Below are 16636 nucleotides of genomic sequence, written 5' to 3' on the forward strand. Positions count from 1 at the left end.
CACAGACCAAAATGCCAGACTTCTAGGAAAGGAAGGGAGGGGCATCATGTCCTGCCTCGCACAAGTGTCCATACTGAACATTTTTACACATAACAACCACAAACTGCCATGTAGTTTATTATAATTTTATGTAGCATGAGGTACATGTTTTTTTAAAAATCTTTCATAGAAACACTAAAGCCCCCAAATAGAATCCAGTCAATATATATGATCCAGTTGTGTCTGTGAATAAATATAGCTGTTCTCCAGATGTTTCTTGGAGAATATTTAAGAAAGAGATGCAAGAAGATGCCATTAAAACTCCAGACAGCAAACAAGTGGAAGACGATGCTCTAGACAGAGGACAGTGAAAGTTTTGGCCTACATGTACAAAGGCCTGAAACCTATCACTGGAGACTGTAGACAGGGGTAAACGTTTCCCTTCCAGCTGGACAACAGTTGTTAGGAACATGTTAGTACCAGTTCTGGTTGGACTTGGGCTGCTTTTAGTGGTATTCTGCAAAAATTTTGCCATTATTTACAAGTTAAGTCTAAATAAATTAACCTTAACGTAGAAGTAAAATGTACTGACTCAAGAGGGCAAAACATTAATGCCTGCCACATTTTTCAGATTTTCTTTCAACTTCACAATTATTACTTTGTCTTGGTCTATCGCAAAAAAAATCCCAATAAGCACACATTTTGTGTTTGTAAAGTGGCAAAAACTAAAAAACCCCCCACATATATCTGGAAGACATGCTAAAAAAAAAGTGCCCGTAAATTTCCGATTGCATTAAAAAAAAAAGTAAAATAATTACTTACACACTCTGTGGTGGTGATGTGGACATTGCTGCCGATGAAGGACAGACCGTCATTCATGCTCACTTGGAGATAAATCACCCTGAAATATGCACAGAAATGAGCAAAACCATCAATAATGTGTGAATATCACAATATCGTCCACAGAAAGCGTAACTCATTCAGTCTCTTTCACCAGAATGATGTCATTCAAAGTTGAATGACATCTTCTGCTGTGAAGTTGGCTTCACAGCAGAATCACGTCACCAAACGCTCTGCTAGCTATGAGGGGAGATTGTAACTGTAACCAAAAGGTTCCAACCACAAAACACAGGGGATAAAGAGCCGGAGGAGACAGACGTTTAACCCGACAGTAAATTACAATGACTAATCCTGCTCACTCCAGAATTTTCTTTTCAGTCTCCATAATGTGTTGTTTTTGTCTCACTGTAGCTGCTGAAATCTCTAATCTCCCTTGAGGTCATATTGTTAAAAGTTGTCCAACAAATGACTAGCCTGACTTGTACTTACAGGCACCATTTCACTCGTAATTGAGCTGGCTTTTTACTGAACGAACCAGATACAGAAGTTTTCCACTTTGTTTAAGCAAGAAAGGAGAAAAAAACCCCATCAAGGTGATTGTAACTGGGGGAGCCAGCACAGTAAACACAAAGACATTGTAGTTTTGATAAACTACAATGGAAAAATCCGCCAGTTGAGGTTCCTTTTTGTTTCTCGGGGAATTACATCACCCAAACTCAACTTTCAATTATCCTTCTGCTTTTTCTTTTCAACAGACTCCCTTATCAAAACAAGCTTCTGTCTGTGCCCCACTTCTGACCTCATCTGTATATCCAACATATCTTCCTGGATCATCCCACCCTCCACCTCTAATGCTGGAAAACAATTCGGAGAACTGCCTCATCTCTGGGGCTTTTTGTGGTTTCATTCCTGAAAATGGGGATCAGGGGGTCAGGCGAACAGAAAGAAGCAAAACCTTCAATCTGTCTCGCATATTTGTCTGAGTCCATACAGACAAGATATCAGATGATCATTAAAAGAAAAATAAATTCAAGATTGTTCAAATGAAAAATTCCAAGAGACGATAGAGCAGCCTGAGAAAACCTTGAAGCCAGAATTAAAGGATGTGGAGGAAAAAAAACAACAAAGTGGTGGGGAGGAAATGTAGAGCATGGTCACAGACAGCTGTTTCACAAGGAAGTGAAGCAGACAGCTGTCCGAACAGCAGCTGATGCAGCACTGCTGTTTCATGTACCTCTAATTATTGTGAACAGCTAAACCCAGAACCTTAACCCCAACCCCAACTTCACACCTAAATCCCCCCAACCCCATACCACCCACCCAACCAAGGCCTGGCAGTTCATAACAACAAGGTATAAAAAACCTTGTAATGACTTCATCTTTTGTTCCAGCAGCACAGTGTCACACTGGAAGTTGAACGTTTAATTTGAGTACATTTATTTAGTATGGAACAAAAAAAAAAATCATATTAACATCAGTTGTTAACTATATCACTGGTGTATAATCACTTTTTTCCCAACTGGCCCGTATCACTAATACCAATACTGATACCGATGCTTTTTAATTTACGTTTGATATGTCATCAGACTTCTGACATTTATGTGTTTTTGTAGTTTTTCCTTTGAATTTTTTTTTTTTTTTTAAACCTAGGACAGAATTTGAACAAAAATACTGAAATATCATATTAACATGATGTCATCTGAGAGCAAATCAAAACAAAATCTTTTTTGAGGCAGAGTTGACAAACTGCAAAACAAAAATAAAATAAAATTTGATGAGGAAATCTTGCTAGCATCGATCCGATACTGATATTGACTAGGTATTGATATCATCGATATTTGTGGATTCATCTGCCAACCTCCCATATTTTCATTCTTTGATGCGTTTGTTCCAGAAAAAATATCTGCTGGTCTTCATGCTGATTTTTGAAATTTTTTTATGGCTGTTATTCGAGCTTAAATGCCACTTCTATAACGACAAAGAGTCCCTGAAATGACCCAGATGCGCAGAACAACATGGGACATCACACGCAGCAGTAAACATGGATGCTACAAACGTCAGCTTGTGCGCATCAGTTATGGAGTTGTGCAGTTGGATTCTTTGTCATCTGTTTTTAACTTCTGATCTCGCCAGTCTGTCACACTTTATTACATGGAAGTTGGAAAAAATGCAACATGGCTGTTCAGATTGCGGTTGCTTAGAAAAACATTTAGATATGTATTCAATTTAGGACCAAAGGTCTGGATATGATTAAAACAAAATCTGATTTGTGCTGTTCAAACGGTCATAAATAATTGGACATAGTTTCACATGTGGACAAAAACAAACTTTTCTTTGCAATGTGAAGTTAAGAGTTTGGCATCACTCCCATGGAATTGGTTAGCATGTAGAGCACGTCTAATGGTTGTTATGGAAACGTGTTTACTCCAAGATACCACTTTTCCAGAACAGTGAGATTTGGAATTTATTTTTTCTAACTTTCCTTTCCATCCTCTCTGTGTGCTGGTGACCTGTGGCTAAAAGAAATAGAACTCTATATCCTATAATATTTCTACCACAGGGAAACAGAAAGTCAAGGATTATTTACTAAACTCTAAATAATCTAAACAAATAAGGATTCTTTATTTATTTGTAAGAGATTTTAGGAAAATCACATTTTATTGACCTTCCACATTTAATGAATTAAACTTTTTATATGAACTTGTTTCCCTCTGAATAGCAGCACTCAAATGAAAAATTACATTTTTCAAAAATTCTCAATGTGAGTTAATTTACTATTGGTGCCAATAAATGCAAAAGGTAAAATATGTATAAGCTGTAATTTTATGACTGTGCACTTAAAGCAATACCAACATGTCCTCCCGTGATACAAAGTTTTTGACATTAATTGATTGGTTAGTCATACATTTTTAAAATTATTAAGCATTTATATAGATAAACACATGTTAGACATTAAGTGAAACACTTTACTTATTCTGGCTGAAGGTCACCTCTAGTTTGGTTTCTATAAATGTAAAGAGTCAATCCTGAGTTTTTCCTCCAGCTCTCCTGCTGAGAACCTTGCATGCTACCAACATGTGGTCCCACACATGAAAGACCTGGCTAGCTGCTACATGGCTTTGATCAAGCAAACCCAGACAAAGAGACAGCTGAATGAGAATAAAAAGCCTTATGGAGGGCGGGGGATAAAAAAAAAAAAAAGTTAATCTGTAGCTAAGACCATAAAAGAAGACAGTCAACAAGAAAAAGGCCAGACGGACAGAAAGATGAGAGAATGCAAAATCCTCCACACAGGTGGTGAAATGGGCAACGGAATAGCTCAGAATCTTCAATCCCTTCGCTGTCTGATTTACAAATGTTAGCATGAAGATTTTTTTTTTTTCCCCCCCCGACTGTTGTGGGAGAATAAATGTACGGAATTTGTAGCAAAAAGGAATGATTTAAGTTTAAAGTATGTGGAGGGAGAGAAACTGGCCATCTCTCCTCCCCCCTGGTTTCCCTCTGTGTTTATAAAGTCTTTAACGCCGTCCACTCAGACTCGTATTCTGTGGCCCTGAGCTCTTTTCTTCCCATAAAGACGTGGGTCAGAGAGGTTTGCGGATAGTTGATGTTGGAACACGCCTGGGGTCTAAATAAGAGCACAGAAATGTGATGTAGGAGCAAATCTGGTCGCTGTGTAGTTTGCACTGTGCAAACAAATTCCTTCCTGTTGAACGTTTCCGTTAAAACCCGAAAAGTTCAGCGTGTTTTATTAGGATTTTATGTGATGGAGGAACAAAAAGAAGTGGAAGGAAAATGATCCAATTGCCAGTGTTTTAGGCTTCCTTCGGCTTTGTCACTTCTCTGAACAGCAATGTTCAAGTCTTGCCACAGATTCTTGATTGGATTTAGGTCTGGTCTTTGATTAGGCCACTGAAAAACACGACTACGCTTTGATCGAAACCATTTTCTGTGTGTCTTAGGTCACGGTACAATAAAAGCCAAACCTACTCTCTGTTCTTTATCAGCTCTGGGTTTTCTTCCAGGGTTATGGTGCAGTTTCAGTGCCAAAATTAAGACTATAGTGGACCCAGCAGTGACTGCTTACTTGTCACAGGAGCTTATATCCATTCCAGAGCTAGCTACTGACCTGATTAATGATAAGGCCAACACCGGTAACTGAGCAGCTGGTGCTGGAAATGAGATGGAGACTACTCATTTACTTTAGCTTTGAAGAGGCTAGTGACTAGCATGCCGAGGCTGGTCAGCTTCTAGATTGCCTTGTTCCTCCCCCGGCCATTAGCATGGATAGACTAGCGTTAGCATAGGAGTTGCTGGGGTTAACCTTTGTAAGGCTGGTAACTAGCATACCTGGTCATCCAGGACTAGTGTTTTCTTCCTTAATAAAAACTTGATCAACACCTGTAAGCGTTATAAAATAGATTATTTTACATTTGTTCTTTTGTCAGAGTTTACTGTAATCCAATTTGACACCAAGCATAAACATGCCATATAATATGGAGTTGAAGTTGGCTTCTGATTTGGAAGATGTCTACAGGACGGTTCGTCCTTTCTTTTTATTATTTTTATGAATCTAAACAAGTTACAATCACAACAAAATATGTTCCGCAAAGTTTTCAACAGTTCTAATTTCACATTTATAAAAGAATAAATAAATACATCTAAAAATTTGCAGGGCATATTACACCAACATTATATTCAGAGAACAATAAACAATGTCTTCAGATGTTATTTGTCCACTGATATTCTCTAACAAGCAGCTGGATTTATACTGGTTGTAATCACACACAGTTGGACTCAGCTGGCAGATAGTTGTACAGGATTTTATTCTTTTGAAAACAAATGCATGCCACACTTTCAGTGGCTTTCACAGAAATACTCAATGGAATAATATGAGGTTGTGATTGCAGTTTGGTATCAGATCCAACATGATTTTTTTCTTAAGAGTCCTAATATAATATTCTCAAACAACAGTCGTGTTCAAGAGTTAAAGCTGGTTTGTTTCTAGAAGCCAAAAGCTCTTGGAAAAAAGCACCCCCCGTTTAAATATGGCGCCTCCCTTTCACTTTCTAATTCCTCGAGGAAATGATTTGCTCTTTAGCTATTAAATGGCCTCACAGACTTGGCTCTTTACAAATACCACGCAGAGTGTTTAAGAGTTCTTTACTTGGCTGGAAAAGTCAGCGACTGCAGCAACTTTTCCTGCCCAAAAGAACTGGCGAGACGTCAGCCGAGACATTTCGTGAGATTTGCAAGTTTTGCCGTCCAGATCCGCCGGTTCCTGTTGGTGCCACACAAAGAGGAATCTGCTCTCGTTTTTTTACTGCTCAGGACAAACGCACGAAGGCTTCGTCCCCGGCGTGAGCTGGCACAGCTGCACCGCCTTTTATATTTTCCTAGAACTATTCTAGGAACTAGAGAATAGGAGTATGACTTCAGATAGAGATAATAAAAACAGCTAATGTATGGCAGATTTCTGATGCACATGAACACTCCCACATGTTCCCCTGGCTTTATACAAGGAGTACAGTGTGCATAATGCGATCTGTCTAAGAAACATCCCCTTTATAATGCAAACCGTAAGAGTTCATGAAGCTATAAAAAGAGAAAGAGACACCTACTTTCCAACCTCATCGATGACAGGAGCTGGACACAGTAAGAATGTGTTTTCTACACCAGCAGGCTTTTCATCTAAAGGGCAGAAACACAAGAAGAAATTAGTTTCCTGTAAAGGTATTCACACTCATTGAACACACTAACTAACCCTATTCACATTACAACCACAAATGGCCTGTAAAGGAGCATGAAGCTGCCACCACCGTTTTACAGTAGGAGTTAGTAGGTGTTGAAGGTGATGTGCAGTGTGTCTTTCACCTGAGAAGCATGTCTCTCTTCAGCCCCTCCAGAGTTACTGGTCATATCTGTTGCTATGTCTTGATAGATTTGCACTTGTAGCTTACTCCATTTACTAAGTAGGTGACTTCTGAAGGCAACTGCTTGCACTTTATTTAGGGGTATGAGAGTAAAAGGGGCTGAATACAAATACATGTTGGTATAACACATAGAATCCTAATAAAATCCACTAAATTCTGTGGTTATAATTTAACCAAAAGTTAAATATCTCAGGAGACATGAACACCATCGCTGTGTTCATGCGAATCTTTTTGGAAGATGAGAATGTTGACTTGTAAATGTAGATCAATGTAGCTGTTTTATTTTCAGTACTTTACCTTTTGCTACTCAGTGATGTAGAAATGGACAGATATATTGTAGAAAACCAGCTGAACTTTGTTTCTGACCGTTCTGTTTATAAAAAAATCCCTCCAACAAGCCCAGAGTGGGTCTACTCACTGACTGTGATGGTATCGTTGATTTTGAAGCTGCAGAGCACCTGGTCGATGTTTCTTGCATGGAGGAATCCGTTTCCTCTCACCACGACTTGAAATGTCTCTGGTTGCACAAACAACACGTTTGTCACTTTTATGATATGAAAGATTTCACAAAATATGACTCACTAAGGTAGACACAAATAAACAAAACACAGGCAATCAGCTCCAGTAACATGGCAAGCATTTTTCAAGGAGAGCCATCTGTAGTGAAAGAGGCAAAAGCACAACCAGGACAAGACGACGGGTACGCTTTAATGTTTGAGAGGGGTTTAAACAGGCGAGTAAAACTTCTGTATCTACAACTTCAAAGGTATAAAAAAAACATTATTTAAACAGTAGCTAGATGGCTAAGTATGGATAGAAAATAGCAAAGAATCTTAATGAATCATATACCTGCTTCTTATCCAGTAGAGGCTAGAGGCTAATGTGGCTGATAGTAAAATGACTAAACGTTAACAAATGGTGTACCCATCCAATTGTAGCAACTAATCTGAACCATCTGCAGCCTTCCCTGCCGTCAGTAGTAGGCCACCAAAATGATGCAAAGTTACCAGAAACACACAATCTGAACAGGGCTGCTGTGGAACACATTAGCATGGAACAAATCCTTGTTTTACACTGTAAAAAGCAGCGTTTACATTTTAAGAACAACCTTTCCTGAAGTGGACTGCTGTTTGCATTGTAAGAACTACTGTAGTAAAGAAAAAAAAACACCCTGATAATCCATGATGCCAAAACCAGAGTGCTAATCCAAAATTAGCTGCCGTATATAGTCTTAGTTAGAAAGTTAGAAATATCTCTGCAGAGGGAGAAATCATACACCAGAGTACATGCAAAGTGCAAAATTAGTGGCACAACCATTTGCCCCGCCCCTTTCCCAAATAGAGAATCGGTTTACAATCTAGTGGCAAATCACAAACAGTTGAACGTTCCAATAGAAAGTCACATCATATTGACTTTCTATCATCAGAGAGAATGGGCTGAAAATCTGTTAAATGGAAGACAGTGGCCGTCTGCAACGTTATTTAACTGGGGATGAGCTGTGTGAATACAACAACATTCCTCACGCTTTAAAAACCACTTTAGCTTTTCCAGATAACAGTACTGAAAATGTCGTCGTACTTTAACTGGTTACACTTTTCATCTTTGTCAGAGAAAACCCTTTGTAAAAAGATTGATGAGATATAACAAGCTGCATCGAGTGTTATGTTGGAAATTTTACTATTGTGACTACCCTAATATGTAGGGTATGTCAGAGGAAATCCCTGACATACTCAGGGATTTCCCCAGTGTATTATAAGCCTGGCGGGCCACCAGGCTTTACCTGTGCCCCCACCAGGCTAAGCATTGCTTATTTATTCAAGTCTTTTTAAAATGTAAATATTTTTTAAGGTTTTATAGTTGGTGTTCAGGTATTAATCTTCCAATTTTTCAATAACACATAATTATCAAGTGATATTTTCAAATTTCCTGTCAACTTTAAACATTTTTTAACTCAAAAACATGACGGGCCACTGGATGAATGACTGCCCTAGCGCCCAACCTCCGGGCTTAGCAAGTTTTCTGGGGGAATCTTTGCATATTCTTATATTTTAATGACCATATTGGAGGAGGAAGGACAAAAACAGTAGCGGAATGAATGAGGCAAGGAAAAAAGGCATGTTTTCTTAGAGAAGAAGCACAAATCACATGTGATCCAGTATAACAACGTTAAAGGAAGCTAACATTATGGGACGGGAAACGAAATAAATTTCCCTTGGCTAATTATTAAATGGTTTGGTAATTCCCTGTTTCATGGAATACAAAACAGAAGCAGATGCAAAAAACAGACAGCTCCTCTGCTTTTACCCTTACACATATCATTAACCCTGGTTTTCATCTGTTCATTTGAGCTATTTATTATCCGACTTATTTTTCAATAATGGTTTTACGTTCTCTCAGTTGGTATTACACTGAAGGATGTCTACTGTAGATTTCATCCCCAGTTAATCTCCTGTAACTGCAGCGCTGTTCTCACGGTCATTTCATTTAATGTGACCCAGTGATGTTACTCCTGCTGTAGTCCCCCATCAAAGCAGATTTCCGGTAAGTGACCCGTCAGGCTGCATGTGGTCATTTTTCAGTCTGGGATAGTCATAAAAGAAGGAAGCCAAACCAAAATGCTTCCTATTGAAATGACCGTAGTTCATGGGTGAATTCAATGATGGCATTTGTCTCAAAGACTCGAGAGAGACCCATTTATTGTGTGTATGCCTTTCTGAGAGTGTGTTTTTCCAATTACCCACCTCCTGCACACACACTTGACGGCTCTGCTGCCAATATTTCAATACAGGATTTCTTGATAATCTGAAAAAGTAAAGGCAGCAGTGATTTAGGAACACACAAAATAATTGTAATGTGCTTGCGAAATTTAATGGCTTTTATAGAGCTCTTGAAAGCTGTTTTGGCACTAAAGCAAAATTTGTCATGTCTTAAGTATCCAAAGCCCTGGGTGGGGGGTGGCGGTCAAAGCTAAATCACCTCCTTAAGATATTGCCAACCTACATTAGGCTCCAGTGTTTCCTGAGGGATCCCAAAAGATTCAACGCCCCAGACACTGTTCCTTTGCTCCTTAGGGTGACCCAGATGGCATCGCCTCCACTAGAGTGTTCTTGTATGCCTATAGGGGCACCAGGAGGGTTTGCCTCCATCTTTGACTCTTCTTGTACCCCTAGGGTACCCCAGGTACCCCTGCTCCCTCCTAGAGCAGGGGTGCCCCTTGTACCCCTGTTCCAGGAGGATTTGCAGCCACCAGAGACTGTTCCTCTGTTCCTTAGGGTGACCAAGGAACACCCTAAGGTGTTCAACTTCTCCTCTGACTGTTCTTTTACCCCCCACCCCCTAGATGTCTGAATTCTCAGTGTCACAGTTGGACGTTCAGTAGACTTTTACAGTAGAGAGGAGTTAGGTTACCGAGTCGATGACACCCCTAAGGGCAAGGAACCCTCCTAGCACAGGAAACACGTGTTCTATGGTGTCCGCAATGGTGGCCAGCTAGAGTTGGTGAGAGAGAAAGACAAAAAAGAACATGCAAAGAGGAAAGCGATGAACAATGAAGAAAATTACTTTTTAAGAAAAAAAAACTTCAAAAACAGACACTTCCTCAGAAAATCAATATTTATAACAAACCTACACTGGTTTGTTAATCGAACATCAATACAGAATCTACAAATCTTCTCACTGATTTACTGTTGTTCATCAGTAGAAGAAGCTATAGCAACAATTGTAGCTATATCCTCAAAACCATAAATTATTGTATCAAAACTAAATTTATGGTCTAAAGTCCAATACTGTCTGGATTTCTTTCAACTATTGAAATAAATTTGCACCTATTGTTGGAACTTGTGCTTTTATTTGCAAACAAAACTGTATTACATAATAATGCTTGGTGGTTATGATTTTTTTTATTTAGAGGCACAAAAAATATAACTTGTACTAAACTTAGAACATCTGATTAGATTTGGGAAATTTTCCTTTTCTTTTTTATTTAAGCAACTGCTGCAAATCTAATAAATTATCGTAGCTACCGTTCTCAGTGGAAAGTCCTATTAGTTGAAACTACTTCTTAGCTCAGTGCTGGCTGAGAAGTAGGAGGCAGTAAAAGCACCCCACCGTAAAAGGCTTTTTCAAGCATCGAAAGATACCGTTAGGAAAAACTCAGGAAAACAGAAAAACTCTCAAGTCCAAAGACACATTTCTCAAGTAATATATTTTAATCTACCTTCTTGACTCAGAAGAAGGTAGAAGAAGGTAGATTCAATACAGAAAAAAGTTCTGTATTGTACTTCTTTTTTTTCTCCCCAATTTATGAAGTGCTGAGTCTATAAAGCTGATTAAAGAGTTCCTATGCTACTTCAGTGGCTGGTATGGGTTTGTTTTGGCCAATGATGTATTAAGTCCACCTGGTTGAGACCAGAGAAATGTGCCCGGGTTTGGACTGCTAAGGGAGGCTTGGACCCCTTCACAACTGCTTGCTATTCTAATTTTCTTTTTATGTTGGAGTCAATTTAGAGGAGAGCTTTGCCTTACAACTTCCTTACCTGTGTTTCATTAAAGTCTTTGACACCAACACAGTACACGATCGCTCCCAGACGTCTGGCATCCTCTGCCTATCGGAAGAGTACAGATAAAAATCATGTGAGGACAGAACTCCTCCTCTAGGTGAGCTCTTTGTGGTAGTTCCTGATTGAGGATAGTTGGATATTAGACAGAGTACGGATTTCTTACCTGCTGTTGTGCATCGAAGAGCTGCTGCTCTTGCAGGTCACCATCTGTCAAAGCGATGATCACACTGGCTGTCCCTGAAAGATATAAGCAAAAAAGTCATAAGATTCAAAGTAAACTGCAGAAATGTATGATGACACTGAGGATGTCAGCTACTCACCAAAGTTTTCCTTGCGTATCTGGTCGTTTGCCTTTAACCGGACAGACATGTTCTTTGTTAGAGGAGATTTTAGCAGGCAGTCCTAAAAAGCTTTTAATTTGTCCTCAATTAGTTATTGTGCGTTTTAATGTGTGTGTTACAATGCCTGCTTACACTCTTCAGCCCCAGGTCCATCAGAGTATCCCCACCAGGTTTCTCTTTCCTCAGAGAATTCAGGCCCTTTTGGATAGCCACTCTGTAGAGCAGAAAAACAGCTGGGGTCAAATAGTAAAGTTAATAATATACTTTCCCTGTGAAATAGTTAAATATTCTGTCTTTTTTTGCCTGCAGTTTCTTGCTTTTGCAACTAGAAATCATTTAAATTTTATTTTGGAAATGATTGGTTTGTTAAATGATCTAAGTGTATTTATCAGGTATTCCTGTGGCCCCCACAAAGATCCTTGTGGCCCCGCTTTGCATAGCCAGTATTTTTTAAACAAGAAGCGTTGTCATGCAGATGCCTAGTAGAATTGTATTGTGGATACCATTTTTTAAATCTAAAAACAGAATAGATTTATTATACCTTTATACTGTCACAATCAATCGATCGAGTACAGATGTTTATCTGTACTCTTCCGATAGGCAGAGGATGCCAGACGTCTGGGAGCGATCAAAAGTATATTATAATATTCTTACAGTCTGGAAAAAAAAACTAGGTATTTTTTCCAACTTTTTTTCAATTTGTTGACTAACTTTCAATTAATCATCAACAAGTCATTTCAATGCATTTACAGTCTTGCTGCTAAGCTAATACTAGCACGTTAACTCAATTTTAATGAGTGCTAGGCAGAAAATCTGCTTGAAATTAAATATCTGTTGCTATCAGGAGAGCTGGATAGAGATTGCAGCATCCAGAAGTATTACACAGCAACAATAATACTGTAGAGCATGTAATATTAATTGAAAACTGTTAATTTACTGCATATACATGGTACTGATGTTAATTTTTTGTCGTAGTGGGACTTTGTAAGCAAAGGCTGATTCTTAAGTGACTTCTTTAAGAAAGCATAGTTGGCACATATAATCTGTATGTCAAATCAATTGCAATCAGTTGGTAAAATGTGGTAGAGAATTGGAAAATTTGGTCTTTGTAAAAAATTAACAGCAATATTTTCTGACATTTTTGAGGCAGTTTTCACCGTCACTTGTTTGCAACATATATAGTTCCACTTCGTCTAACAATTTAGACATTTACCTAAATATTTAGCTACACCTATTGAGACATTTACCTAAATATTTAGCTACACCTATTGAGACATTTAGCTAAATGTTAAAGCAACCACCTAGCAAGATAGACAAAAGAATCCCTTTTAAATTTTGAGTGTGTAACTTTACACACTGTGCCACATGTTATAGCATGTAAAAGCTTTAGTGCTTTAACCTTCACTAGCAGCAAACTTTGTAGAAAAAAAATGTTTTCCATAAAAAAAAAATTAAATTGAACTTTAAAGACTCACATAAAAACGAACCAGATGTGATTTTGGAGCTGATCGTGGAGTTTTACCGTAGAGGAAATACAGCATGATTTTTAACTGGCAAGTTTAACCACTGGCTAGCTATAATATTACTTCAGCCTCTTTGTGCGGTTCGATGTTTTAACAACCTGGACGAGTTCACCGCAAACACTGTAAGGGTCGAGGGATCAGCACAAACTGTCCACACAAACTGGGGACAATGACGGAGTTTGGGAGTGAAATCTGCCATCAATCGGTCATCTGCGTTTGGTGACCTACAGCTTAATAGAGGGGATTTTCTGATGAGTTCAAGTTGTAGAGCTGACCTTCAAAATAAAGGAAGTAGTAGGGAAAAAAGAACAGGGTAGAAAATATAAATGACCTAGTTTATCCATCTGAGGGAGGGGTAAATTCATGGGGTTTTTTTTTAAAAAGGGGGGATTTCTGCTCCTCCTCTAGTATTTTGACATCTCAGAGATCTTTAATTAAAACCTCACATTGTGCCAGCATGTGAAAAAGGAAACGACGTCCTCAGCAATGGACACAAATAACAACACAATCTGCTTTTAATTGCTTTTATATAACAGTTACAGTTAGTCCCAGTAAATTAATTTCTATTAAAATAGTTAGAGAAGTTAGAGCCAAGTAAAATCACCTGTTTTCTGTTAGCTTCATGATGGTGAATGCTTTGGAGCTGAATGTTATGAAGGACATCCTCAGCATGGGACTGGAACAGGGAAGGGAAGAGAAAAAAACAAAACGTTAGAATATATAAACACACAAAGCAGTTAGCTGTGGAACAAACCGTGCCAATAATCTGAGTATGATGTCACCGACAGAAAGATTCATGTGTTTTCTTGCTGCTTTCCTCAAACAGACCTGTTTTTGCAGAACTGCTGGATTTATACTGGAATTAAAAGCTCTATTTACAAATTAGGCGTGGTCTGACATTTGCGGTTGGAATGGGACAAAACATGAAAAATTTTAAGGAGCATAATTGTGCAAGTCACTATGAATATACAGGAATACAATGATAACATGGACAGAGTTGTACCAGAGGGCAGGAACCAAACCCCAGGCAGTGACAGGCAGTGATCTAGTTTTGATATGAAAACTATGTCACAGAATCTCAACATGTGAATTTGTGTTTATTTGTAGATGAAGTCTGTTTGGGGAAAGTTTTGCAGATAGATTCCAAGCCTCTGAGGTGGACGCGGTATTGTTTATGACAGACGGCAAGCTAAAGGATTGTTGTTGTTCGTGCTTCTCCGTCATGTTTATTTAAAGATGAAAACTTTGGGGGAAGAACAGATCTGTGCTCTAAACGGATCCTTCAGCCGAGGAGAAACGAGGAGGTAGTATTTGTCAAAAACGAAGCAGGAAAAAAAAAAAAAAAGAAAAAAAGACAGTCCAAAATCTGTACGGCTTGTTTTTAATGTGTGAATTTAAATTTATTAAATAATTTATTGAACACAAACAAGTTGAATTCATTGAACAGAATTTTTAGACAAAAGTTAGGATATAAACCCAATACTGCTTATTGTATTTAAGGCCCAAAAACCTCCAGTGTCTGAAAGCAACCAAACCAACAAGAGGTGTGTACTGATTGCTTTTGAATTGGTCTGTATTTATCTGCTGGTGTTGGAGATATAAGGTTTTGTTTTCCTGTAACAATAGATTCTTTAACCAGGAATTCAGAAGCTGTCAGGACACCAACAATGAGGTTTTACACATTAGCTACCCACTTAATAAATCCTGTTTAATGCTTCTCTGCCGGCTTACTTTAACAAGACTATACGATTGCAGACATGCTTGTGAAGAATCTCTTACCTTTTAAACTTCTCTGCCAAGTTCTTCACGAATTCAAAGATTTCATTCCAGTGGCCCATCACACTGCCAGACCTGCAGAACGGGAGAGCGCAAATGAATGTGAGAAACATCATAAAGTTTTTTCTGTATCTCTACGTAGGCGATAACTTCCATATACTCCACAACTACCTCATACTATTGTAAGATGTGTCTTACCAAAGCAGCACTGGGAACCACAAAAATAGTTCCCTTTAAGCCATCGAACAGACATACTGAGCTCCATATGGCGAAGCGTTTAAACAGGAAAATTACAGCGTGGCTGGCCAAGAGCAACTGAGGCCCAAAACATCCACAGTGTAAAGAACAAGCTGGAAATATGCAAGGAGAAACACAATGGTCAAATATTCTACTTTAAGTCAAACTATTGTTATGGCTTCCTTTTCTTTGTACAAGTTGTCAAAAATTCCATGTCGGAAAGTTGGAGGTCACAGAGCGACCCCAATGTCAAATCCAATATGGTCGCCATGTTTGTAAAACATAGCAAAGGTTGCAGAAATATTTGATTGTATCTTGATAACTTATTGCCACACATAGTTCAAGACAACCTGTTTGTGAAAATGTACCTTTAGTCTTTGAATGCTGAAAAATGCAAAAGAAAAAAACAACAAACGACACAACCTTTGATGTCGATTTATCACTACAACTAGTTTGCCACGTCACTTAGCACAACAACTAGCGAAGTTGCTTGTTTTTTGACTTGTTGATGAGAGTGTAGTTCCAGTACAGGAGTAAAGTTCCAACTTGCATTAATGCAGCTAACAACAAATGAATTTGACTTAGTCATTACATTTTATCAAACATTTAGCGGCTATGACTGACAAAACATAACACTATAACAGCTACAAAAGTAAGCTAGCTGTCACTAGACTTTAAAAGAAACAATATCAACTGTGAATTTTAGCTGCTTAAGTACACAAGGAAATCTTGTGTAGCATCATAATTAGCGTGAACCACATTAGCTTCCAGCTAAACATAGAGAAAAGAGGCAAGTGGTTAAATCTAGGGTCTAATTTAGCAGCTCCCTTTATCACCAAAAAGGCGCCTGGAGGCTGAGTAAATAGGAGCTAGTCTCCCCAGGAAAGCTTCTATAAACCTGGACTGTTACGAAACGTCTCCCTGTGAGGCGGCCTACATTTCCTCTGTCCAGACTAGCTCTGTCAGTTTGCAGCACTTTTATTACCTGAGAGCCTTACAGGAAGGGGATTCAGCCGTGCTAGCAAACGGACCACCTGTTAGCAAACTAATGAGGCAGAGAGATTAAGAGTTGTGAAACAAACAAAGCGACCAAATTCGAAGAGTGAAAGAAAATAAGGCGTTAGGCTGTGTAGAGAGTAGCTTACGTAACCACATTAAGCAAAGTTTAGCTAAGCAGAACTGCTTTGTTAGAAAGTAAAACTGTTAACACACTTTCAGACTACATGCCAGAGTGTGTTCTTGTGAAAGAACACGTGTGAAATAGAACATCAATCCCATTTTGATTATTTTACACCAATAATTTAAAAAATCTAAATGTTTCAGACTAAACTAGGACCATGCTAAGTTGTTTTAGTCATTGAACCTCTTGTAATATCCCTCCAAAGATGTGAGCACATTCAGAGCATTCATATTTGCTTCACATTTGGTTTCTCTTTATGCAGATGACA

General features: G+C 38.6%; 1 protein-coding gene across 2 annotated transcripts in view; it reads right to left on the reverse strand.

The window, feature by feature from the left end:
- The window catches only part of antxr1c (ANTXR cell adhesion molecule 1c), a 29726-nt gene extending 14659 nt beyond the window's left edge, over positions 1-15067 (reverse strand). Inside the window, exons 1-11 of one of the 2 annotated variants that reach the window (XM_008437920.2) lie at positions 14955-15067; positions 13780-13851; positions 11785-11866; positions 11632-11662; positions 11475-11548; positions 11288-11356; positions 10161-10241; positions 9494-9554; positions 7171-7269; positions 6441-6510; positions 802-880 (exon numbers count right to left, since the gene is read on the reverse strand). In XM_008437920.2, coding sequence (XP_008436142.1) covers positions 802-880; positions 6441-6510; positions 7171-7269; positions 9494-9554; positions 10161-10241; positions 11288-11356; positions 11475-11548; positions 11632-11662; positions 11785-11866; positions 13780-13851; positions 14955-15067 — 831 coding nt within the window. The remainder of the gene's footprint in view (positions 1-801; positions 881-6440; positions 6511-7170; positions 7270-9493; positions 9555-10160; positions 10242-11287; positions 11357-11474; positions 11549-11631; positions 11663-11784; positions 11867-13779; positions 13852-14954) is intronic. The other variant, XM_008437921.2, reaches the window with a different exon arrangement.
- Between the last annotated feature and the right edge of the window lie 1569 nt (positions 15068-16636).

The sequence above is a fragment of the Poecilia reticulata genome, linkage group LG19 (assembly GCF_000633615.1).
Source record: "Poecilia reticulata strain Guanapo linkage group LG19, Guppy_female_1.0+MT, whole genome shotgun sequence".
NCBI lineage: Eukaryota > Metazoa > Chordata > Actinopteri > Cyprinodontiformes > Poeciliidae > Poecilia > Poecilia reticulata.